Below are 27,352 nucleotides of genomic sequence, written 5' to 3'. Positions count from 1 at the left end.
ACAAAAATAAATTAAAAAGCCTCAAGGAAAAGGATAAGGAGATGGAGAATATAAAAAAATAATACAAATAAAAGAAGTGGTCATGAAGGTGGAAAAATCAGATGAAGCCCACATTCAGCTGTAGAGAGTCAGAACCAAATATGTATTGTACACAAGTTTTATTAACTAAATCATGAACACATAACTAAACTAACATACACTCAGGTCACACACATACATAGGTAAAAATGAGCAATGATAGAGTTGAACCGTAAGTGGGACAGAAAATGGAGCTATGGGAAAAAGTCAAAAACAATCTGGAAAAGATTCATCATCTTTTTTTCTCAGTAATAAAGCACCTTTGCTAACAAAGGTGGTTCACAAATTAGTACTAAATCACTGTTTAGTGTTCAAATGTACGATACTTGGAAAATGTCTTTACTCTGTTGAGGAGCATCGGATCTGCAGGCTGAGGAGAAATCCTTGATGGTTTGGTCCTAAGTCATAATCAATATCTTCTGCTTTGGGTGAAGAAATATGAAACAACTTAAGCTGTTAATTTGACTCTTGTAGTAGGAAAGAGTTCTTTTTCCCTTCTAGATGAGCACATGGCTGGGGTGCAGGTTTAGGACTACAGGCCATGACCTGAAGAGGTCGCCCTGCAGGGCGTCAGTCCGTCAAAGCAAGAGAGAGAGGAATGAGCATTGTGTGCTGGCTTTTAACCTCAGGTCGAAGTCACACCTCTTACGGTTGACCTGACCAATGAGAAGGTTGGGTTTCAGAGCGACAACATTCCTCCTGTGGGGGCTTTTTTCACAAGCCCTTGCGTTTGTGGCAGGGGATCTGCATGTTAAACTGGCTGAGTTGTTTTGAAGAAACTATTAAAGATTCTTGTAATACTGATATGTTGCATAGCTATCAATATATCATATCATTTAAATCTTCAAAATACAAACTCGTAGACACCAAACTTGGTATAGGTGAGTTTACATTAACCATGGGTTCTTATCATAAAATATGCATACATCACTGAATACAAAAAACAAGAGATAATACACAAACGGTAATAATGGATGCCATGTCCTATGAATATGCATGTTCATTTACGAACAGCCTGTCTATATATTAATGCAGGAAAGTCTGTTTTGAAGGTTTTCAATGTGTCTCTGCTCTTCTGTGGAAACACATACTTCAGCACAATAAAACGTGACCTCAGAGTGAGTTTTAAAAAATTATTTGTTTAATATTGTCTGATTTGTCTCAGTCGTTACATGAGTTTGCAAATGCCGTTTCAGTTCTGTGTGACGTGTGAAACACTCTTCACACTCCAGACACTTGTAAGGCTTCTCTCCAGTGTGAACTCTAATGTGAATCTTTAGGGTTCCTTTAACCGTGAAGCTCTTTCCACACTGAGGGCAGGTGAAAGGCTTCTCTCCAGTGTGGATTCTCATGTGATCCTCAAGGTTTGCTCTGTATGTGAAACTCTTTCCACACTGACGGCATATGTAAGGTTTCACTGCGGTGTGATTTTTTACATGATTCTGAAGGTGATTACTGTCAGTGAAACTCCTTTCACACTGATGACATTTAAAAAGACTCTCCCCCGAGTGAATCCTCATGTGATTATTAAAACTTTCTTTATGTCTGAAACTCTTTCCACAATGAGAGCATATGAACGGCTTCTCTTCTGTGTGTACTTTCATGTGAGTCTTCAGATTTCCTTTCACTGTGTAGCTCTTCCCACACAGATTGCAGGTGTGAGGCTTCTCTCCATTGTGAACTGTCAAGTGGGCATTAAGGTATGTTCTCTGTCTAAATCTCTTTCCACACTGAGAGCATATGAATGGCTTCTCTTCACTGTGGACTGTCATGTGGGCTCTAAGGCTTTCTTTATATCTAAATCTCCTTCCACACTGAGTGCATATGAATGGCTTCTCTCCAGTGTGAACTCTCAAGTGGATTTTAAGGCTTCCTTTTCGACTGAAACTCTTTCCACACTGTTGGCAGGTGTGAGGCTTCTCTCCAGTGTGAACTTTCAAGTGGGTATCAAGGGTATTTTTCTGTCTAAATCTCTTTCCACACTGAGTGCAAATGAAAGGGTTCTCTCCAGTGTGAATTCTCATGTGGACTTTAAGGCTTCCTTTTCGACTGAAACTCTTTCCACACTGTTGGCAGGTCAAAGAGCTCTCTCCAGTGTGAACTCTTATCTGGAGGTTTCTAGAATCTGTTTTATGAGTCTGTGAGGAACTAACAGATTTTTCCCCAGTCATGAAATCATGACATTTCTCATCCTGATTTTTCTCTTCTATTTCGTTCATGTCTTGACTCTCCTCTTTCAGCTTCATCAGGCCTAGGGTAAAAAGTAACAAAAACAAGTTAACATTATTTATACATGTAAAACATCAAATCTAACAACATGTATGCTAAATCCTATGCCCACTAAACAACTGAAAAAGGCAAAATCTGTATCCCAAATACTTTCAAGATGGCAGTTATCAAAGCCCACAGTAGAGCACTGGATTGGGATCTCGCAGGTCCTAACACAAATCTTGAGGAAGAAGGTGGTTTTATCTTTGCTGTCGGTGGGAGCGGGAAGTCAACAATATCCTGCAGGTCCCAGGATTTAACAAGAATGGAGTCAACAAATGTTTAAAAAAAGATTAAAGTGGGGGTTTTCTGTATGAAACCAAAACAAGGAAAGTCTGATATTCTGACAAATTACACAACGGACACAAATCTGGCACCTCTGATCTGTTCTCCTGCGTCAAAGTAAGCTTTCCTTCGAAGATAAAGCTCTAATCTCTTCTATCTGTCATTTGAAGTGCTTGATTTGAACACATGTACCTTATGGCTTGTTTAACTGAATGCAATGTTTTTTGTCTGTAATTCTGTTTCCCTTACAACAGGAGTGTATAACTTAGTTGGAGGGTCACAGCCCTGCAGAGTTTAGTACAATTCTTGCTCCAACACACACCTGCAGTTTTCAAATAAGTCTGAAGGACTTGATTAGCTGGATCAGGTGCATTAAATTAAAGTTGAAGCTAAACTCAGCAGGGCTGTGGCCCTCCAGGAACTGAGCATTTCCCAAAAAACAACTACAGTTGAATGTTCAATCATTACCAACAGAGTTCACCAGAGCTTGCAACTGTAGTGGGCTAACGATGATTTTTGGAAACAAAAGCATCATTGTAGAAATTAACTAGCTAGTTGTGACTGTTTCCCTAAACTGTAGTAAGTAGTTCCCTTTCAGTAAGTCACTCTCGACATCTCGATGGACCAAAGAATTGGGATCTCGCTAGAGAGACCAATCTACTTCGGAAGTGATTACTGCATTCAGCTGCTCTGCCTGGCAGCACGGGTATAAAGGAGCAGCAGGTGCAAGCGCATATCATCTTTTCACTTCAGCCGAGCCGAAGTTGGCGACCCGGCAGCCCATCAACGGTATAGCAGCTGTGGCAACAGGATGAGATGTCTCTGTTCCCTCCTTCAGGGAACGAGGGTTATATGTGTAACAAAGACGTTCCCTTTCAGTCGGTCACTCTTGACGCCTCATCGGACCAAGACGAATTGGGATCCCTACCAAAGCGCCACAGATGCTGCCAACTTCCAGTGCCTTGCGTAAGACAGCCGGGCCAACTCGTAGATGGGACAGAGCTTACGCAGACAGATGAACACTGCCCACTCATTGAGCTTGGATAACACTGGTGTAAGGATGGATTTCACCAAGACTGAATTCAAGATTCCTATCCTGTAATAAAACAATAAAAACTCTCTAATCTGAAAAGAGGATCTGCGAGAAAGAGCACAGGACAACGTGTGACTCGACCTCCTCTCTCCCCCCCATGCTGAGTTTCTTACTCCTCACACCCTCTCTTTCCCCTCAAGCCATGCAAACCTCACAAATTTATTATCTTAATTGTTTTAAGTTACATCAATGTAAATACTTCTGGTGCGACTGGTAAGATGGTTTCACTCCCACATCAAAGAACAAGAAGGAGCAGTAGGCACTTCATCTGAAGACCTTTTGATTTCTGTTTTCCACCTGATTTAGCAAGGTGTATGGAAGTGACTAAATTAAAATACACTTTAGTTTTGAGTGAGCAGTAGGCAACCATCTAAAGGTAATAGTTAACTCATTACACCCTCTGACGAAGATCAGATTGGCGAGTTTATGATCGTGAGTTACCGCAACCGGGGCGAGTATCTCTGTGCGGCACTGGGTCCCTAATGAACGAACAATTGAAAGTATGGGATATTCAAAAAATCAAATATCTAAATTAAGTCACAACTAATCTAATGATCAGCTGTTAAATCAGAAATATTGTAAACTCAAAGAGTTTGGAGTCAGATTAAATTATTCACGGAGTCAGAATTGAATTTGAAACCAACAATTTTAATAAATAAAGTTGATTTTAAAGAAGTGCCAGAAAAGACGTACACGCAGAATAACCTCCAACCAGGCCGTTGGATTCCTTCATTGGGCTGACGGGTGGAGCTTACACTGGGGAAACGTACACTTTTGCGTAGAATAGGAGGCTGCAAAAGCCACATAATCGTGCAATAATTGCATGCCAGCGTGCATTGGCTCATTTTAGTTACACTTGAAGTAGATTAGTCTCTCTAGCTGAATCCCAATTCATCGGTCCGACAAGACATCTCCGATCCCTCCTTCAGGAAATGAGGATTAAGCCCCGGGTATACTTCACTTTCCGTGCCCGGACGTGTCACGCGTGCAGTCATGCTTTTGAGTTTACTCGTCTTGTTTTTTAATCGTTCTTTACACACTCTTCTTTGACAACTGCACATTGTGCTCAGAACTGTGCGTATTGGCACCTAGTGGACACTTCTTTCCTGCTTGCACATGCGCTGTTGCACGCGCACTGTCTGCGCAGTCTCGAAATTTTTGCTGCGCGTGGACGGGGTGTGCGGCCGGCCGCGAGCCCTCCACATGACGAAAATTATGTCATGCGGACGGTGCACGAACGTGGACGGCTGAAGTACCCGGGGCTTAACATTCAACAGTGCTGATGACTATAGTTTTGTTTCTGTAACGAACATTGCATCTGAGGACTACTTAATTTTGTTTTATTTGATCTGGGTCCATTTTACGTTATACGCATTTATGCAAAAATGGCACTGGTTGTTGACATGCTAAATTGAAATGTATATATACATGGGATTCAAGATATAGATTGTACTGAAAGCTAGCTTGTGTTATTGTGCCAAAAAGCATAATGTAGTCTGCTTGTCACACTAACAAATGTCACACTAATGAATTTCAGTAGAGCTACGGCAAATCATTGCATTATGATGGAAGATGTGACCATAGTTGGCTATAATGCGTTATGGTAATGTACTATAATCACGCCATGATGCAGGCAGTGTTTAAATTAGAAAAAATGGAAAAAAAATACTATGGTAGTCAATGGAGGGTGAGATCTGCTTAGTTACAAACATTCTTCTGAATACTGTCCTTTGAGTTCAGCAGAACAAAGACATTCATGCAGGTTTGAAACAACTTGAGGGCGAGTAAATGATGACAATTTCCTTTTCTGGATGAAGAAAACTGTCACTTTAATTCAGAAGTAGATATTGGGTTTGATGTTAGACAAAATAAAACAATTATTTTGTCCATTTCTTCTTCTTCGTCCATAAATAGATTTAAAGAGATCATGACACAGAATGACTGAAGAAAGACTCTGAGAATGAAACCAACCTGTTTGTTCCTCAGTATCTTGTTTGACTCTGAATGTTTCTTCAATCTTCACGTCTTCACTCTCCCCTTTATTAAACTCGATCTTTATAATAGTGTGTCACGTGGATCTCAGTCGCTTCACCAGGAGTTTCTCTGTGTGTTTGGACACTCTGTCATGATCAAGATGAGAATAATTAACAGAAAGAAAAACATCTCAATCAGATCTAGTTCAGTAGTTCAGTGCACTGGTGAGAGAGTCAGAGTGAGAGTTAATGGACTTAAATCATCTGATTAGACTAAAAACACTCAAAACTAGCACTACAAATTAATTAAAAGAAGCTTGATTTCTCTATCATTAGGCTACTTGCCAGAGACCAAACAGCGTGTTTATGAAAGAGAATGAGAAATGAAACTTCATTTAGGTTAATTGCTGTTATTTATGCACCTTTACGCATAAAAACTTTGTTCTTTACTGTTATTAGATACATTAATATGTTAATTTAAAAAATAATTCATTTTTGTAGTTCTCTCTATAATTGTCTGAACATGCTGCACTGATTTAAACACTTCATTTGATTAAAAACACAAACCTTTCTTCAGCAGAATCACAGATGCACGAGTGCGGCGCAGCCTTATGACGTCATGTCAACACACCAAAATAAAAGTCCCGTTCACACGAAATAGTTCACATACAGAAAACACTTTCAAAATATGATCAGATAAAAGTTTATTCAAAAGGACAAATCACAGATTCCCAAAGCTATCAATACCACTGAAAAATTATACAAACTACAGAGCATTAATTCTCATGAATAAATCATGAATAAATTACAAGCATCTTGATCTTCATTAAAAATTTGTAGTTAAAAATTAAGTTTGTCATTGCAGAGAGATATACTAATGTATTAACTAACAATATAATATTATTTACTGTATTAACTAAATCTGAATCCTTGTCGAATATATCCATCTTATTCCATCTCAGTTTCTCCACAGAATATCAGATCAATAAATAAAATCAAATGTCATCTTTGTTTTGTTAAAGTGCATTATATTAAAAGGGCCATGACTCTTAAAGTCCCCGCAGATGCGCACTGCTCCATTTTTCTGTACAACCAGGACTATTGGAGTAGCCCATTCACTGTACTGTACCAGTGACAGTACTCCCATTTCATGACACGGTTCAGCTCCACTTTGACATTTGGATGAAGAGCATACGTAACGACTCTGGGCTGGCAAAACTTGGGTTTGTGTCTAGGTTTCAATGTTATTTTAGCTTTTATGCTCTTCATTTCTCTCAACTTCTAGTGTATTCAACTGGACTTTTTATTTCTTTGCAGCTCAGTTTGCTCTGACACAACCGCTCTCTGCTATAGAGTGGTAGATAGTCCCCCCGCACAACATACAATGGAAGATCAGCTGTCTGCTTGCCCATTTTCACATGCACATCAATTACACCTTCAGGATGCAATGCTTGTCCACTGTTTGGAGAACAATGTCAGTTGAGCAAAGGAGCATTGGGCATTTTTGCTGTGTTTCCACTCTTAGTTTTTCTGTCTGTAGCAAGTGGCTGTTTAGTAGTGACTACGCCACCCCGAAATAATGGGGAAATAACCAAAAGAACACGCAAATACGTTCCACTTAGCAAAGGCAGGAGGCGTGAGTTTCCGTTTAAACAGTTATTTTTCTTTATTAAAGTTAAAAGGGTTTACAAAATTTAAAATCCCAAACACAGGATTTAGATGGTCTTAGTCGAATGAGAAAAAAAGAAAAAAAGACAAATATGAAATTACTTGATATAGGGGCTGAGGCTTCCTTTTATGAGAAGCGGGCTAGTATGGTGCACTCAGTGCACAAAAGAAATCCCGCCAATCAGAATCACATCCACAAAATTCACTGCAAATAATGACCAAAAATAGTGACACAGCAATAAGTGACAATCCTTGTCGAAGTGAAGCCTGTGCAACCCAGCACCAGCCCGCTCCCAAGGAATACTCAGCTCCTGGAAAACACAAAAAGAAAGAAAAACAATCACCATACAAAATAAACCAAACCAACATAAGCAAAGTCAAAATCAATATATGAAACAAATATAAAACACACAAAAAAAAAAAAAAAAAAAAAAAAAAAAAAAACTTACAATACTCAAACAATATAAGGGTACAAATAAAAATACAAATATTACAGACAGAAAACAACGTATACTGTCACGACAAAGATCACAAACTCAGAACTGATCACGGCTCAAGACTGCTCGAGATCATGAATACCGCATAGCGGTAACTCACTCCAATAAATAGTGACTGTTATCACACAGTCAAAATCACAAACTGAGAGTTGGTGACAGTAATACAAAAAAAAAAATAAATAAATAAATAAAAGAACAAATAAGACGAACCAAAAATAATAACCACAAAAAGAGAAACAAAGAAAACAAATATCTAGCCCACTTAACCGCTGGACCAGAGGTGTCAATGACCCAAAGCAGCAGCGCAGTCCAGAGCGCGGGTTGGAGAGAGAGAGAGAGCGAGAGAGGAAGCGTGATGTAATGCCTTAACGAGGACCCTAAACATAAATGTTTATTACACTCAACTTAAAGCATACAATGATTTACAAGAGAGGAACAAGTTACTCACATTATTAGACGACGTGACACTCACAACCATACACACACACTCATAAAGTCATATGGTAGCTCCTTTAGTTAGGTCGATCAACAGCTGGCGCTCCGACCTGGCTATTGTGCTGCCCTGACGCACAGGTGGGCACCCTGTAAACACACCGCGCTAAAACGCATAACTGTAGGTAACTCAAACAAAACTTCCCACAACACCGCGACTGTACCACATTAAAACTTACCTGGGGGTAAGCAGTACACCACACACACACAGCCTTGGCGGACCAACGTCACACTAAAATAAAGATTGCATGATATCACGGCATAGCATTCGAATCCAACAACAAAGCTACATTGCTAAAAACACGTACCTCTGCGATCTACAACAGTGAAAGGAAACAAAGAGGGGCGGGCTTTCGACCAAGACGCAATCCAGGGGGCATGAACAACGAACTTATATACAAAAGTGGAGCGGTACCTAATTGGCCACGTATTTAATGATGGTGACGTTTCAAACACGTCACAAACATCACTAAATGTCATTGTTACTTCTCCTGCAAACGTGACTGATATGGCCCTTTTTTCCAAATGTATTACATTTTTTGTCCTTAACCCTTGTGTTGACACTGTCACACAAAGAAAATGTCATGGAGCAACAATACCAAAGTGATCATTTTCTTTAATTTTTCCTAATTAAAAACAAATCAAAATGACAAACACCAGGTCTTTATGTGAACTCATGCAAGTGACTGACAAAAGAATTTTTATGTACCTTGCAACTGGTTATTTTGTGAAATGATCCACATGACTGATAACAGGATATTGCATGTGCCTTGCAGACAATGCTTTTACACCATATTAAACCATTAGGCAATGTACTAAAATAGTGAACAGTACAAAAAAGTAGCATATCTTATCAAGTTTGTCAACTCCTTGTTTGTTTTTGCTGTAGTAGATGACTTCTGGCTTCTTGTCCTCCCTGGTACTCACAAGGGCATCTTTATGTAGAGTGGTCATCAGTAGGACATTCTTCTGTTTCTTCAAGCAGAATGACCAGGGCCGGGGGAAGCGCTGGTCAAACTAGGCAACTGACGGGGGCAAGACCACTAGAGGGTGCCACAGGCTGCACCATGACGAGCACGAACATTGAATAATCGATGGCTTTGTTAAGAGCAGGGAATCACAATGAGAAGTTCAAATTCTAGTGGTGCTGAATACAGAAGGCATGCACAGGCAAAATGGAAAAGCTTGGAAAGCTATCCAAAATTAACTTTTTCCCGAAAGGTTCTGATACTGCTCAAGAAGCTAACCTTAGTTTAGCTAGTTCTAGTGCTTGTGCAGCAGTGACTAAAGAGCAGAGGGGTGGAAAGACGAAGGATGGAGACATGGCATGCTCTCAAGTCTGGAATTGCCAGTAAGAAAACTGGACCGTCGTAACATGGAGCTGATCAAGAGCGAGAGAAATCACTGGTGTGCCGTACTAACCAGAATCATCAGCACAATATGCCATTTAGCTGAACAGAATTTAGCCATTCGCCTGATGTTTCTCACATTGAACAAATGTCAGTTATTCTGTGTAGTGTGGCTTGCGAGACATCTGATGTTTTGATAAAAGAACACTTGACAGGACTATGTGCCTATCAAGTGATCATTAATGGCTACTTTCAGAATTTGCATAAATAATGTGTAACTTATTTGTTGGTATTGCTTTGCTAATGTGCACACGAAGGTGTAATTGGGTAATGCAAACATTGCATTATTTTTACACAAGCTCAAATGGTGGCTATCAGCACTACAATAGCTGTTTTTCCACTGTTGGGCCAGTGCGAGCCGGGGCTAACAACGTGATGTGCTGGGCCAATAGCTTTGGACCTCAAGAACGGGGCCAAAATCAAGTTGCGTTTCCACTGTCGGGCCAGTAGCCTGGCGAGGTGTTTCCAAACACATTCCTGGAGCCTCCCCAGCACTGCACATTTTGCTCCTTTATCCGTGTCTCCTTTATCCGACACACCCATTTCAGGTCTTGGAGTTCTGGGGAGGCTCCAGGAATGTGTTTGGGAACCCCTGCAGTAGGCAGGCTCACCTAGTTTCCTCAGTAGTATTCTGCATCCCTCCACCACTCCAACTCCTCAATCTGAGCCGGGGATAAGGAGAACAACTGTGGGTCTGAGCTAAATTTCGAGCCGTCAATCTCCTCGGAAAGCATGGCAGAAGGTCCACGAGCCGGAACTGAACTTGGCTCACCCGAGCTGCCCACAAGACTATTTATCAGCACAGATGATAAAGCACACATTATTTTCAACTTGACTGAAATGTTTTATTCTACATCATTCAATGCATATTGCCTTTAACATAAATTAACCTTTATGCATTTTTCTAAGAGTTTCTCCTAAATCGGCAAGTTAGGGTTTTGTGAATACAGCCCCTGAAGTTCTTAAATCTTCTTAAACTTAAAATCATGCAGTAACTTTAACATGGAGGGCATTGTGTGTGGAGTAGGTTGATTGGGGACAGTCCCGGTTTTGGGTGTTTGGTCCCCAACTGGAGCCGTTCTCTGAAATGAGAGGTCATTTTACAGCATATTAACAACTATCAATGCCACTGAGATTTTCAATTACCAATACCACAAAAGCTTTCTGGCTTATATCTAAATATAATTATATGAACTACTGAGCATTTGTGATATTCTGTATTAAATTTGCATTGGTTTTTTATTATATAAATTACAAAAGCTTTACCTTATCTCTGTGTGGTTCAAACTTCAGTGATTCTGATATGAAGTCCTCAATTACTTTCTCCAGCACCTTAGTGTGTGTTTGACAACAGGGATCTTAAAATCCAGTTAAGAGACACAAAACCAAAACAAGTTACCATTACTTACAATAAATTATAATTTAATATTATTAAACTTTGAACCCCAGCATAATACACTATCAAAAGTCAAGACCTCTTGTGTTTTTTCCAGCCATATTAAAGGCACTGTTTCCACAGTGTTGTCTTGTTCAAATTTTGTAATAGAAAAGCAGTCATCTGTGACCTAAAAGGCACACACATAAAAACTTTATAACTTAAAAATAAATAACATTTTGAAAGCTGACTTGAGTTCAGATTATAGGATTCAGACCAAAAATAATAATAAAGTAAAATAACCACTACAAGGCAACACAATGCTCTATAAACAGGTGGTCATAGACATGACAAAGCATGCTCTCATGCTCTCCCTCTGCCGACTGTACAACCTCACAGCATTCCACATCACTAAAAGCAAAAATAGTTCTGAGAGTGGTCCCTTTTGAAAAAAACCTGCTGGTAAGGTAGGTTTTGAAGCTGGGATGCTGGTTTGAGCTGGTTTATGCTGGGCCTATGCTGGTCAAGTGCTGGTACACATGACCAGTATAAACCAGCTAAAACCAGCATCCCAGCTTCAAAACCTACCTTAACAGCATATGCTGGTTTTTCAACAGGGGTAGCCAGTTTTGGTGTTTCTTTTACCTGTCTGTCCATTTCACCAGGCTGTCTGACAATTTGTGAAACAGGACTTCTGCCAGAACGAACCAACCTTTTAAGCTGGTGCAAGTAGCACTCAAATCTGAACGCACTGCACTCATCAAGACTGCCAAAGTGGTTAGCATCAGATGCAAGGTGTACTAGTGTTATACACCAAAAAGTCACTGCCATTCAGTAGTTCTTCAGCATACAAGTTATCTTTCTTGGCAAGGGCAGGACTGACCAGAATAGCTAATGCCACAGTGAGCAGCATAAACTGGTCATACAATCTGTCAGGTATGAGACCATTTAGCACAATTTTACCACTATAAAAAGCAAACCGGTGCAGTTCTGTGGTCTTCGACCTTTCAATTTCCTCTAGGCAACATGACTTCCTGGCAAACATAGTAGGGATGGATGGTCGAAGTGCCACAATTATGCTAGTGACTTCCTTTATCTGTCCAGAAGACAATCTAATCCCCTTTGGACCACGCAACCACAAGATCACCAATTTGTGCATGACACGAGGCAACATTGATGCATGTAATCAATAGGGATCTGCTTAATCATATCAGTAGACAGTTGGCAAAATGGAGATACGTCTGAAAGGAGATGGCGTTCCTCCTGCGTCTTCTCTCCGAATGAATGAATGAATCTCTTCTGAGATTTATGTTACTGACATTAGGATAGATTACATGATGGCCATCCCCCAAACCTTTTCACCAAAGCCTTGGCCAGAGAGTCACAGGTCACAGTGTTTTTCCAAATTCTAAACCATTTTCCATCAAATTATGGAGTTCCATTGTCCAGAAATTCAAGATTACTAGGCTTTGAGGTCCCACAGCACAAAGCAAATGGGAAAACTGAGGAAGCAGACAAATTAATTTTACACAGAACACGACACAGTGACAGACTGCTACTTTTAAAGAAAGGCAAACCATCAACATTCAAAGAAATGTCTAATTCCCTAAGCTTACTTTGCCACTGTGGGAACACATTTTGTGATTCAAGAGTTCTTTGCAATCAAGGTAGATTTATTGCATGCCAGATTTGACCAGCAAATTTACACTGTCACAAGTCTCTAGCAAAGTTCCTGCTGTTTTGGGAAGCTCTCAATGCTCATTTTATACATCTGTGGCTATGGAAGTGATTGGAACACCTGAATTCAATGATTTGAAGGGGTGTCCCAATACTTTTGGCAGTATAGTGTACTTCTTGCCACAAATCGTACCAACATCCTCTGAGCTTGCCTTTCTATATGTGGAAAGTACTCGCCCTTAAGAGAAAAATAAGATTTCACTGACTTGAAGTGCACTGCAGCCAGTGCATCAGACTGAAGGCAGAAGAAATCATAAGCAAGACAAACTCCAAAATTCTGAAGTTCTCATCTTAAAAACTTAAAATCATACAGTGCCTTTAACATGGATGGGATTGTGTGTGGAGTAGGGTGATTGGGTACAGTCACAGTTTTGGGTGTTTTGTCTCCAACTGGAGCCATCCCTGGAGATGTCCCAGTTTTACAGCATATTCACAGCACCCCACAAATACACTGCAAAAAATAAATTATAGCTATAAAATATAGCTTAATACTTGAAACTATAGCAAAGAAGATGGTCAGGTCAGGTGTGACCACTGGAGTAAATGTGCACAAAAATAAATTAAAAAGCCTCAAGGAAAAGTATAAGGAGATGGAGAATATAAAAAATAATACAAATAAAAGAAGTGGTCATGAAGATGGAAAAATCAGATGAAGCCCACATTCAGCTGTAGTGTCAATGTAGCCTTGATTTCAAACAGATACACATTTTTATTGCCATACTCTTTAACAAAGAATACAAACAGGGTCTCACATTTACATGATTATTTATCTTATTGAAGTATTTATAAGTGACTTTTTTATTAGACTGATTACAATTGAATTGTCTTTCTCTAGCGTGAATGAGCATATGATTGCTGAAATTTCTTTTTCTAAACCTCTTGTCACACTGAGGAAAATGGCCATTTCTTTTCAGAATGAGTGTAGTGAATTAAGTGTAGTAATATTAATAATTATCCATAACCCATTATGATTATTAATTATGGTCAATTGTGAATATTTGAATCAGTTAATCAGATTAACTTGATGTAGCTACACTGCCCTCCAAAAGTTTGGAAACACCCCTGGCAAAGAGTGGTTTTGGAAAATTTCAGCATAAATCCTTATCATTTTTTGGTGCAAATACATTACAGTAACTTGACATTATCATTGAAGACCAGCAATAATAATTTTTATTTTGATTACATAATAATGGCAATATATTCATGTCAAAGTCAGACATGCCCCTTTGCCAGCTGTGATGCTGGTTACTGGATTAAACTTGGCCCAGGTTTGTAAAAGATTTTTGGGTCAGCACACCTTAATAGCTTCAACAATTGATTATCAATTAAGTTTAGAATACAATGAACCAATCAGAACCCAGTTTAGGTCAGATAGCTGCTGATGGTGGATATTTTGACGAATAGAAAATGTACGTTTTTTCTATGTTTAAACTGTTTATGTAATAAAATATGTTTTCATAGTTTGTGTTGTCCCTTATCAGTGCAAAATTATCACAAATTGAAAAGGATTCATGCCAATATTGTCCAAAACCCCACTTTTCTAAGGCGTTTCCAAACTTTTGGAGGGCAGTGTACATTAAAATTACAATCAATAAATGAGTTCATCCTGTGAACACTAATTCTAAGAGAATGGTATTTTTCATGGCCACAGAAAAAATAATTATTTCTTAGCATTTACAGTGCTTTTTAATAAGCATTTACAGAGCAGGTAATAAGATCTGATCATTTAAGAGGCAATCTATTGCAGACAGAGAGTCAGAGCCAAATATGTATTGTACACAAGTTTTATTAACTAAATCATGAGCACATAACATACACTCAGTATAGGTGAGTTTACGTTAACCATGGGTTCTTATAATAAAATATACATACAGCACGGAATACAAAAATACACAAACGGTAATAACGGATGCCATGTCCTATGAATATGCATGTTCATTTACGAACAGCCTGTCTATATATTAATGCAGCAAAGTCTGTTTTGAAGGTTTTCAATGTGTCTCTGCTCTTCTGTGGAAACACATACTTCAGCACAATAAAACGTGACCTCAGAGTGAGTTTTAAACAATTATTTGTTAAATATTGTCTGATTTGTCTCAGTTGTTACATGAGTTTGCAAATGCCGTTTCAGTTCTGTGTGATATGCGAAACACTCTTCACACTGAAGACACTTGTAAGGCTTCTCTCCAGTGTGAACTCTAATGTGAATCTTTAGGTTTCCTTTAAGTGTGAAGCTCTTTCCACAATGAGGGCAGGTGAAAGGCTTCTCTCCAGTGTGAACTCTTATGTGTTCCTCAAGGTTTGTTTTGTTTGTGAAACTCTTTCCACACTGACAGCATTTGAAAGGCTTCACTACAGAGTGAATTTTTACATGATTCTGAAGGTGATTACTGTCAGTGAAACTCCTTTCACATTGATGACATTTAAAAAGGTTCTCCCCCGAGTGAATCCTCATGTGATTATTAAAACTTTCTTTATGTCTGAAACTCTTTCCACACTGAGAGCATATGAATGGCTTCTCTCCACTGTGGATTATCATGTGGGCTTTAAGGCTTTCTTTATATCTAAATCTCCTTCCACACTGGGTGCATATGAACGGCTTCTCTCCTGTGTGAACTCTCAAGTGGGCTTCAAGGGTTCCTTTTCGATTGAAACTCTTCCCACACTGTTTGCAGGTGTGAGGCTTCTCTTCAATGTGGATTTTCATGTGGCCTTTAAGGCTTCCTTTTCGATTGAAACTCTTCCCACACTGTTTACAGGTGTGAGTCTTCTCTTCAATGTGGATTTTCATGTGGCCTTTAAGGCTTCCTTTTCGACTGAAACTCTTTCCACACTGCTGGCAGGTCAAAGAGCTCTCTCCAGTGGGAACTGTCATCTGGAGGTTTCTAGAATCTGTTTTATGAGTCTGTGAGGAACTAGTAGATGTTTCTTCAGTCATGAAATCATGACATTTCTCATACAGTTTTTTCTCTTCCATTTCGTTCATATCTTGACTCTCCTCTTTCAGCTTCATCAGGCCTAGAGTAAAAAGTAACAAAAACAAGTTAACATCATTTATACATGTAAAACATCAAATCCAACAACATGTATGCTAAATCCTAGGGATGCACCGAAATGAAAATTCTTGGCCGAAGCCGAAAACCGAAAAAGAGGAAACCAAGGCCGAAAACCGAAAAAAAATTATGCCAATTATTAGTACCATTGCATTTATGGCTATGACTGTGTACTAACTTTACTAAAGGCAAGGCATTGCAATTGCATAAATTAATATTAAAGTTTCAAAGATTAAATCAATTAAAAATTATGCAAATATTTATTTAGCACATTGCAACAATGCACAGTATAAAATAAAATTCAAACTAAAATGTTTAACTTGACCCCACTCATGTGTACATTATTATTTAATGTACACATGAGTGGGTCAAGTTAAACATTTTAGTAAATATTTCTTGCAGGATTTCACTGAACATATCAGACAACGAGGGTGCATGCCCCTCATCTGGTGCAAAGACAAGTCTTTTTTTCTGCGCTCTGATCTCCTTCTCCTGCGCTGGGCGCTGCTCCGTCTCCATCTCCACGCGGGTTCTCTCCATCCATCGCGGCCTGGATCATTTCTCGTGCGCGCTGCTTTATTTCCGCATCAAAGTCTTTATAACGCGGATCAAGTACAGTCGCAATGAAGTGCAAAGGATCCGAATAGATCTCAGTGAAACGTGTGCTGACAGACTCTAAGAGTGTACTTTTCATTGTTTTCACTCCGTGGTCTGTCTCAACCACTTTGCTTAGGAGATGCTTTAGTGCTGCGATTAAAGGAATAACGTCCGCTACAGATGCATCAGAGGAGCTGATCTCACAGTTTCTGTTTGCGTCATCACAACATTTAGTAGGGATGCACCAAATAGTCGGCCACCGAAAATTTTCGGCCGAAAATGGCTCAAAAGTGCATTTTCAGTTTTCGGCCGAAAATTTTTGGTGGTCGACTATTCGGTGCATCCCTACTAAATCCTATGCCCACTAAACAACTGAAAAAGACAAAACCTGCATCCCAAATACTTTCAAGCTGGCAGTTATCAAAGCTCACAGTAGAGCACTGGATTGGGATCCCGCAGGTCCTAACACAAATCTTGAGGAAGAAGGTGGTTTTATCTTTAGCGGGAGGTCAAAAATATTTATTTATTTATTTGAATTAGGACAGTGCACATTGATCAACAAATCAGCAATGAGCATCAGTGTAATATGCCGGAATTAGCACAATAGCTAAATTTCATCCGTTGTCCTAAGGCAGGTTTCATAAAATACAGATTACTTACAAACATAACAACATACATGTAGACATATTACACAGAACAACAAGTGAGTGAAGTGACGTGGCCAAGTATGGTGATCCATACTCGGAATTTGTGCTCTGAATTTAACCCATCCAAGTGCACACACACAGCAGTGAACACACACACCGTGAACACACACCCAGTGGGCAGCCATTGCTGCGGCGCCCGGGGAGCAGTTGCCTTGCTCAAGGGTCTCACCTCAGTCGTGGTATTGAAGGTGGGGAGAGCACTGGAAATTCACTCCCCTCACCAACAATCCCTGCCGGACCTGAGACTCGAACCCATGACCTTTGGGTTACAAGTCAGACTCTCTATCCATTAGGCCACGACTGCCCACAAAGACTAAGTACAGTAAACAGCAGTCACACAGAAGTTAAAAGGCCACTATGAACAGACATCCAATAAGAAAATTATTTACATATGGGTATATCGCTGGTTTGATTTCAGCCATTGTTTAAGTTTTTTTTTTAAAGATTAAGTAATTGTCACAATCCTAACTTGAGCTGGTAATGTATTCCATGACTGTGTGCCTCTGATAGACACCACCATTTGGCTAAATTTAGTTCTGCACCATTGTACATTACAGTCTCCTCTGGTTAATGCTCTAGTGTTTACTTTAATGTTAGTTTTTTTTATGTATAAAGTCTCTTAATGGTGGCGGGGCAAGCCCATTCAAAACTTTAAAAATGAGACAGACATCCAAAAACGTCTGATAACTGTCAAGATCTAAAATATTATATTTACTTAGAATATTACAGTGATGAAAATGTATAGGCTTCCTGTCTAGAATTTTCAGTGTTTTCTTGAAGAGAGACTTGAGGGGTTTTAAGATGCTCTCGGTTGTATGAGACCAGGTTGTATAACAGTAAGTTATGTGAGTAAATATCACTGCATGCATATAAGCCTTTGCTGACTCAACAGTAAGAAAAGGCCTAATATGTTGGAAATTTGACAAGTTACATTTTATAATATTTGAGACTTTGCTTAAATGTCAGATGTGAATCAAATACCACACCAAGATACTTAAATTGTTCTACCACATCTAGTCTCTCTCCACTGACTAAGACAGATGGCTCTGGCCCCTCTGCTGGCTGCCGTGAGAAGAACATGCAGACAGTTTTTGCAGTATTCAGATGTAAACATGAGTTTCAGAGCCAATGGGACACTGGTACCATGGCCCCAGAAAGAATTGCAGCAGCTTCTTGTTTTGTTTTTGCATGAGTATACAATACTGTATCATCAGCGTATAATTGCATTTTAATATTTGAACAGACATTTGGTAAGTTATTAACATAGAGACTGAATAAAATCGGTCCCAGTATTGAGCCTTGTGGGACTCCAGCAGAACAAGTAAGATAAGATGACTGTGAATTTCCTATTTGTACAGCTTGTTTTCTGTCTGACAAATATGATTGCATCCAACAATGTGCTCTTTCAGAGGAATTAAAATAAGTCAATTTAGTAAGAAGCACATTATGATTAATGGTATCAAAGGCTCGTTTCAAGTCCAGAAAAACAGCCCCTACAAAGCCCCCCTGGTCTAACAGGCTTTTTAAATTCTCAAGAAAATAACAAGTGGAAAATAACATCAGAGACTCCATCGTCCGCCACATCCACGCTACCACAGCCAAAGGTAAGGTGCGCAGTCACTGTTTTCCTGGTGCTCGTGTTTTCGTTGTCGCTGCGCAGGTTCCCGCGATCCTCATCAGTGCTGAGACCATCGGAGCTGTAGTGCTGCACGCGGGGGTGAACGACACCAGGCTGCGGCAGACGGAGGTGCTGAAGCAGGACTTCAGGAGCCTGATTGAGACGGTACGAGCCTCATCGCCCATGACGAGGATCATCGTGTCCGGACCGCTTCCGACGTACCGATGAGGACATGAAAGGTTCAGTAGATTATTTGCTCTAAATGAATGGTTGATGTCTTGGTGTAACGAACAGAAGTTGCTCTTTATTAATAATTTGAATCTTTTCTGGGAGCATCCTAGGCTCTTCCGTGCTGATGGCCTGCACCCCAGCAGCATCGGAGCTGATCTTCTGTCAGAGAACATCTCAAAGACGCTTCGCACCGTATGACTAGTAAGTCAAACCTCAAATCACAGTCTGTTCTGCCAACTTAATTGATAGAAATGTAAGTGAAGTACAGTCTATAGAAACTGTGTCTATTCCCCGAATTGTAAGGTTTAACAATAAAAATAAAGGATCTAGAAAAAATCTGATCGTGATCAAACCAGAAATTCGCAAAATTACTGAACAAAAACAATTTCTAAGGCTAGGGCTACTAAACATTAGATCACTGACACCTAAGGCGGTTATTATAAATGAAATGATCACAGATAATAGTCTTGATTTAATTTGCCTTACTGAAACATGGCTTAAACCAAATGATTATTTCGGTCTTAATGAGTCTTGTCCACCTGGCTACTGTTATAAAAATAAATGCCGTCCGATTGGCCGTGTTGGTGGTGTAGCAACAATCTATAGAGATAATCTTAATGTTACTCAGAAAACAAACTACAGGTTTAATTCATTTGAAATTCTTATGCTAAATGTTACACTCTCAGATATAAGTAAAAAGTCGCTACTATCTCTTGCTTTGGCTACCGTTTATTGACCTCCAGGGCCTTATGTTGATTTCCTAAAAGAGTTTGCAGACTTTCTCTTAGACCTATTGGTCAACGTTGATAAAGCGCTGATTGTTGGAGATTTTAACATTCATGTAGACAATACAAATGATACGTTAGGGGCTGCGTTTACAGATTTACTAAACTCCTTTGGGGTCGAACAAAACATCACTGGACCCACTCACCGTCTTAATCATACACTAGATTTAATTATATCACATGGAATCAATCCAACCGATATAGAAATTCTACCGCAAAGTGATGACGTCTCTGATCACTACCTTGTAACTTGCGTACTGCATACTGATGATTTGTCAAATTGTCCCGCGATATCGACTAGGCAGAACAATTCTCCTGACAACTATAGATAAATTCACAAATAACCTGCCTGATCTGTCTCAGCTGCTCATCGTACCTAAACACACACATGATCTCGAGAAAATGACTAGCAGCATGTGCACCATTTTCACTAGTACATTAAATACTGTTGCACCGATGAGATTTAAAAAGGTTAGAGAGAAAAATACTGCACCATGGTACAACAGTATTACTCACGCTATCAAAAAAGAAACTCGTAATCTAGAACGCAAATGGAGACAAACTCGTTTAGAGGTCTTCAGAATTGCGTGGAAAGACAGCTCGTCCCGTTATAGAAAGACTCTAAAAGCAGCCAGAGCCGAGCATCTCCGCAAACTTATAGAGAATAACCAAAACAATCCACGGTTCTTGTTTAGTACAGTAGCCAGATTAACAAATAAACAGACATCACCAGAACAAAACATTTCATTGCAGTTTAGTAGTGATGACTTTATGAATTTCTTTACTGAGAAAATCGAAAGTATCAGAAATACAATTGTAAATGTACAACCTTTAACAGAGTTTTACGATTCAGCCTCAATTATCGCCCCTCAAGAACAGTTGCAGTGCTTTACAACTATAGGACAGGAAGAGCTGAATAAACTCATCACTGCGTCTAAACCAACAACATGTTTACTAGACCCAATACCCACTAAACTACTGAAAGAACTGTTACCTGTAGCAGAAGAGCTTCTTCTCAATATTATCAACTCGTCTTTATCTCTAGGTCACGTCCCACGACCGTTCAAGCTAGCAGTTATTAAGCCTCTCATTAAGAAACCACAATTAGATCCAAATGTATTAGCAAATTACAGACCCATTTCAAATCTTTCATTTATGTCTAAAATACTAGAAAAAGTGGTGTTGGTCCAATTGTGCTCCTTCTTGCAAAAAAAACGCTATCTATGAAAAATTTCAGTCAGGATTCAGATCTCATCATAGCACAGAAACTGCGCTCGTTAAAATTACAAACGACTTACTTCTAGCTTCTGACCAGGGCTGTGTCTCAATACTACGTGTTACTTGATCTCAGTGCTGCGTTCGACACTATAGATCATAAAATACTCCTAGATTGACTACAAAATTACACTGGTATTCAGGGACAGGCTTTACGGTGGTTTAGGTCGTACCTATCAGACCGTCACAATTTTGTTTATATAAACGGGGAAAAATCTAAGATCACGATAGTAAACTATGGAGTGCCGCAAGGATCGGTGTTAGGCCCTCTGCTATTTTCAATATACATGCTGCCACTCGGCAATATTATAAGAAAACATGGAATTAGTTTCCACTGCTATGCCGATGATACTCAGTTATATATTTCAACACAACCAGATGAAATCTCTAAATTATCCAATCTGACAGAGTGTGTTAAAGAAGTAAAACGTTGGATGACCAGTAATTTTCTTCTATTAAATTCAGATAAGACTGAAGTATTACTTATTGGGCCAAAAACCTGTACACAGAATCTCTCAGACTACAATCTGCATTTAGAAGGATGTACTGTTACTCCATCCTCGATAGTTAAAGACCTGGGTGTTATATTAGACAGCAACTTGTGAAATATGATTTTCAAAGGACATGTTGCAAAAACAGCCTTCTTCCACCTCAGAAACATTGCTAAGATTCGGAATATGTTTATGTAATACATCTATTTCTGATGCAGAAAAGTTAGTTCATGCTTTCATGATGTCTTGACTAGATTACTGTAATGCATTATTAGCTGGTTGTCCTGCTTCCTCAATAAACAAGCTACAATTAGTACAAAATGCAGCTGCTAGAGTTCTTACCAGGTCAAGAAAATATGATCATATAACACCAATTTTATCATATCTACACTGGTTACCTATTAAGTTCCGTATCGATTATAAAGTATTGCTAATGACCTACTTAACCGATCTTCTATCGCCCTACAATCCTTCATGCTCTTTAAGATCACAAAACTCTGGATTTCTGGTTGTACCTAGGATACCTAAGTCCACTAAAGGAGGGAGAGCGTTTTCACATTTGGCTCCTAAACTCTGGAATAGCCTTCCTGATAATGTTCGGGGCTCAGACTCGCTCACCCAGTTTAAATCTAGATTAAAGACGCATCTCTTTAGCCAAGCATTCACATAATGCATCTCATCAGATCAATTGCACATGACTATCTTTACTTAATGTTATGAACAGCAGCTACGCTAATTATTCTCCATTTGCTTTTCTGTTTTACCTCGGGACACCCATCCCAAGGTGACTAGAGAGGACTTCAGCTTCAGTTTGGATCCAGCCTCTTAAGAAGACCTCAGATGACCAACACCTATGAAGAGATGGTGCCAACTCCTGCGAGAGTACAGGAGTCAATGGAGGTGCAATGAAGTCACAATGGAGGTGCAATGAAGTCACATTGTCTCGAAACCGAACATTGAGTTACAAGCGGGTCATTTGATGTAGACCCTATAGTCTGAAGTTGCGATCCTACTATGTGTGATTTGTATCCCATCTTGCTGTGATTGTAGTCCCGCTAACGGTAACTGCAGCCCAACTAACTGTGCTTGTGACAAGGCTGGATGGTGCTGTGGCCTTGACAGTAATTGTTGTGACCCAGCTTCTAATGTTAAAGCTCCAGTTACCTGTGGTTGTAGCACAGCTATTGATGAACATAGCCCATCCAGGAATGGTTGTTGCCTAGCTTCCCGTTGTTGCATCCCAGCCTGCCAGGTTAGCAGCAGTTGTAACCCAGTAAGCTGCAGTTGTAGCCCGGCTAACTGCGGATGTAGCCCGTACAGCTGCGGATGAAGCCCGGCTAGCTGCAGATGTAGCTCAGTCAGCTGTGGATGTAGCCCAAGCAGCTGTGGATGAAGCCCGGCTAGCTGTGGTTGTTTCCCAGCCAATTGCGGTTATAGCCCGGCTAGCTGTGGTTGTAGCTCGGCCAGGTGTGGTTGTAGACCGGCTAGCTGCGGTTGTAATCCGGCTAGCTGCGGTTGTAGCCCGGCTAACTGCAGATGTAGCCCGGCCAGCTGCAGATGTAGCCCCTTGCAGCTGCGGATGAAGCCCGGCTAGCTGCGGATGTAGCTCAGTCAGCTGCGGATGTAGCCCAAGCAGCTGCGGATGAAGCCCGGCTAGCTGTGGTCGTTTCCCGGCCAGCTGCGGTTGTAGCCCGGCTAGCTGTGGTTGTAGCTCGGCCAGGTGTGGTTGTAGACTGGCTAGCTGTAGTCATAGCCCGGTTAGCTGCGGATGCAGCCCAGTCAGCTGTGATTGCGGCCCGGTTAGCTGTAGTTGTAACCCGGCTAGTTGTGGCTGCAGTCCAACCAGTTGTGGTAGTAGCATGTTTAGCTGTAGTTGTAGCCCAGCTAGTTGTGGCTGCAGTCCAACCAGTTGTGGTAGTAGCATGTTTAGCTGTAGTTGTAGCCCAGCTAGTTGTGGCTGCAGTCCGGCTAGCTGTGCTTGTAGTATGGTTAGCTGTAGTTGTAAACTAGGCAGCTTTGTGTTTAATGATTGAGGCCCAGGATTTACTTCAACATCACCAGCCAAGAGTAGTATAATCAAAAGATGAATAACTCCCAGAAATGGTCTAGTTGTGACTGATTGTTCATGTTTACCTGGGGGTGGCCTAGCATGGCCGTAATCCAGCAGTGTTGTGAGTAGAAGATGTTGACTCCTCTTGGCTGGGTACAGGGCTATACTGCAGGTCTCAGAATTTAACAGAATTTAACAAGTAGGGCTGGACAATAAATCAATATCAATATATATCGCGATATAATTTTTTTCGATAACGGTGACATGATTTTTAAACACATTTCCGGTATTTCGATATATAGCCTACATTACAGCATCACTGACTTGAGGCGCAGCCATTAGAAAGAGCAGAACGCTCTTAGCATTAAACTCATGGCGGAGCTCCGCGCTGAAACCGAGCATATGCGCGCTCCGCGTGTATATCATAAAAACAATTTTCATTTTTCATGTGCTCGTATTCAAACTCCAGTTCTGACCGCATCGCGAGCAAAATACAAACACACATGCTGTGCTGAGGTAAACAGAACGCAGCTAGAGCAGGCAGAGGTGAATGAGCAGCACTTTTGTGTTATTTGAATTCTCCGCTGTAATGCGATCTCACGCGAACATATTTTCCATTTGTGCTGGTAGATTACAGCAAAACAATCCACTTCCGAGAGAAGTGATGCTTCCTCATGCATAATACTGCAATTATAATCTTATGCATACTACAGCGCAGTGATTGGATTAAATGAGCTTTTTGTCATGAATATATATGTCGAGATTCGCTCAAAACGGTCTACGTCAGCATTTTCGACTATGCCCATACTTGGGCCGAAAGTACATGATTATGTCAGATTTTGTGTCGTTGCTCCGACTCAGCTTTTCAAACAGGAAGACAGAAATCGCTCTGAAAAATGCAAAAATAACTATTTTTCACTTATGAATAACATTGAGTACCTTTAGTGTTTTCAGTGATGTGCAGCCTATACATATCTGTTTACATCTCAAAAAAAGTGTTTTGGGGTTTCCTGACCCTTTAAGAATAATAAAATCAGCCTACGTTATAGTTTAATGTTAAAGATATTAATATTACTGAAGTGAGTGAGTCTTATGTTTATTTTCATGTTTGTATGAAGGCTAAATACAAATAAAAGCTGAACATAAATTTATTTGTACTGTTTTTATTTCTAAAATATTATATAATTTTATAGGAAGAGATTTCATAGATTTGGCAAATTCATTTTTCAGACGTTTGTAGGTACAGAAATCCGTCGTGGCCGTTCTTGGCAGTTTTTCTGAGGCTATTATATAGTTCATATCGATATCGGAATTATATCGTATCGACCGAAATTAAGAATTAAATCGTGATATAAATTTTGGCCATATCGTCCAGCCCTATTAACAAGAACAAATGTTTTAAAAAAGATTAAAGTGGGGGTTTTCTGTACAAAACCAAAACAAGGAAAGTCTGACATTCTGACAAATTATACAACGGACACAAATCTGGCACCTCTGATCTGTTCTCCTGCGTCAAAGTAAGCTTTCCTTCAAAGATAAAGCTCTAAGCTCTTCTATTTGTCATCGCTGTTGACATGCTAAAATATAGTGATTGAAATGTATATATAAATAGAAATCAAGATATATATTGTAAGAAAGCTAGCTTGTATTATTGTGCCAAAGAGCATAACGTAGTCTGCTTGTCACACTAACAAATGTCACACTAATGAATGTCAGTACAGCTACGGCAAATCATTGCATTATGATGGAAGATGTGACCATAGTTGGCTATAATGCGTTATGGTAATGTACTATAATCACGCCATGATGCAGGCAGTGTTTAAATTAGAAAAAAGTAGAAAAAAATACTATGGTAGTCAATGGAGTTGGAGCTTAGTTACAAACATTCTTCTGAATACTGTCCTTTGAGTTCAGCAGAACAAAGACATTCATGCAGGTTTGAAACAACTTGAGGGCGAGTAAATGATGACAATTTCCTTTTCTGGGTGAACTATCACTTTAATTCATAAGTAGATATTGGGTTTGATGTTAGCCAAAATAAAACAATTATTTTGTCTATTTCTTTAATTTCTTTCCCCCCTAAATTAACGTGACACAAATTGCGTCCATAAATAGATTTAAAGAGATCATGACACAGAATGACTGAAGAAAGACTGAGAATGAAACCAACCTGTTTGTTCCTCAGTATCTTCATGTTTGACTCTGAATGTTTCTGCAATCTTCATGTCTTCATTCTCCTCTTTAATAAACTCCATCTTTGTTTGTTCCTCAGTTTCTTCATGTTTGACTCTGATGTTTCTTCAATCTTCACGTCTTCACTCTCGTTAATAAACGCCATCTTTGTTTGTTCCTCAGTATCTTCATGTTTGACTCTGGATGTTTCTTCAATCTTCACGTCTTCACTCTCGTTAATAAACGCCATCTTTGTTTGTTCCTCAGTATCTTCATGTTTGACTCTGGAATGTTTCTTCAATCTTCACGTCTTCACTCTCATTAATAAACGCCATCGTTGTTTGTTCCTCAGTATCTTCATGTTTGACTCTGAATGTTTCTTCAATCTTCACGTCTTCACTCTCATTAATAAACGCCATCGTTGTTTGTTCCTCAGTATCTTCATGTTTGACTCTGGATGTTTCTTCAATCTTCACGTCTTCACTCTCGTTAATAAACGCCATCTTTGTTTGTTCCTCAGTATCTTCATGTTTGACTCTGAATGTTTCTTCAATCTCACGTCTTCACTCTCCTCTTTAATAAACTCCATCTTTATAATAGTGTGTCACGTGGATCTCAGTCGCTTCACCAGGAGTTTATCTGTGTGTTTGGACACTCTGTCATGATTAAGATGAGAATAATTAACAGAAAGAAAAACACATCAAAACTAAATATCTGAGTGTGTCTCAATCAGATCTAGTTCAGTAGTTCAGTGCACTGGTGAGAGAGTCAGAGTGAGAGATAATGGACTTAAATCATCTGTTTAGACTAAAAACACTCAAAACTAGCACTACAAATTAATTAAAGAAGCTTCTTTCATTACTTGCCAGAGACCAAACAGCATATTTATGAAAGAGAATGAGAAATGAAACTTCACTTAGGTTCATTGCTGTTATTTATGCACTTTTACACATAAAAACTTTGTTCTTTACTGTTATTAGATACATTAATATGTTAATTTAAGAAATAATTCATTTTATAGTTCTCTATATAATTGTCTGAACATGCTGCACTGATTTAAACACTTAATTTGATTAAAAACACAAACCTTTCTTCAGCAGAATCACAGATGCACGAGTGCGGCGCAGCCTTATGACGTCATGTCAACACACCAAAATAAAAGTCCCGTTCACACGAAATAGAAGTTCACATACAGAAAACACTTTCAAAAAATGACCAGATCAAAGTTTATTCAAAAGGACAAATCACAGATTCCCAAAGCTATCAATACCACTGAGATTTTTTTTAAAAGCTTCTAAAAAATTACACAAAGCAGAGCATTAATTCTCATGAATAAATCATGAATAAATGTCAAGCATCTTGATCTTCATTAAAAATTTGTAGTTAAAAATTAAGTTTGTCATTGCAGAGAGATATACTAATGTATTAACTAACAATATATTATTATTATTATTATAAATATATTTACTGTATTAACTAAATCTGAATCCTTGTCATG

At 39.4% G+C, this 27,352-nt stretch overlaps 2 protein-coding genes across 2 annotated transcripts in view; both read right to left on the bottom strand.

Moving 5' to 3' along the window:
- LOC125244294 (gastrula zinc finger protein XlCGF57.1-like) overlaps positions 1-11,529 on the bottom strand; it is a 35,632-nt gene extending 24,103 nt beyond the window's left edge. Inside the window, exons 1-2 of the mRNA XM_048154344.1 lie at positions 11,030-11,529; positions 6,265-10,845 (exon numbers count right to left, since the gene is read on the bottom strand). The gene's annotated coding sequence lies outside the window, so the exon portion shown is untranslated. The remainder of the gene's footprint in view (positions 1-6,264; positions 10,846-11,029) is intronic.
- On the bottom strand, positions 144-25,896 carry LOC125244295 (gastrula zinc finger protein XlCGF8.2DB-like). Its single transcript, XM_048154345.1, has 2 exons — positions 25,853-25,896; positions 144-2,329 (listed from the first exon to the last, which is right to left on the bottom strand). Exon 2 carries the CDS (start codon positions 2,322-2,324, stop codon positions 1,212-1,214), a length of 1,113 nt encoding a protein of 370 aa, XP_048010302.1. The 5' UTR covers positions 2,325-2,329; positions 25,853-25,896; the 3' UTR covers positions 144-1,211.
- Positions 25,897-27,352: the final 1,456 nt, after the last annotated feature.

Source organism: Megalobrama amblycephala, linkage group LG14 (assembly GCF_018812025.1).
Source record: "Megalobrama amblycephala isolate DHTTF-2021 linkage group LG14, ASM1881202v1, whole genome shotgun sequence".
Taxonomy (NCBI): Eukaryota; Metazoa; Chordata; class Actinopteri; order Cypriniformes; family Xenocyprididae; genus Megalobrama; species Megalobrama amblycephala.
Note: the sequence above shows the minus strand (reverse complement) of the source record. Positions and strands in the feature narration are given on the sequence as shown.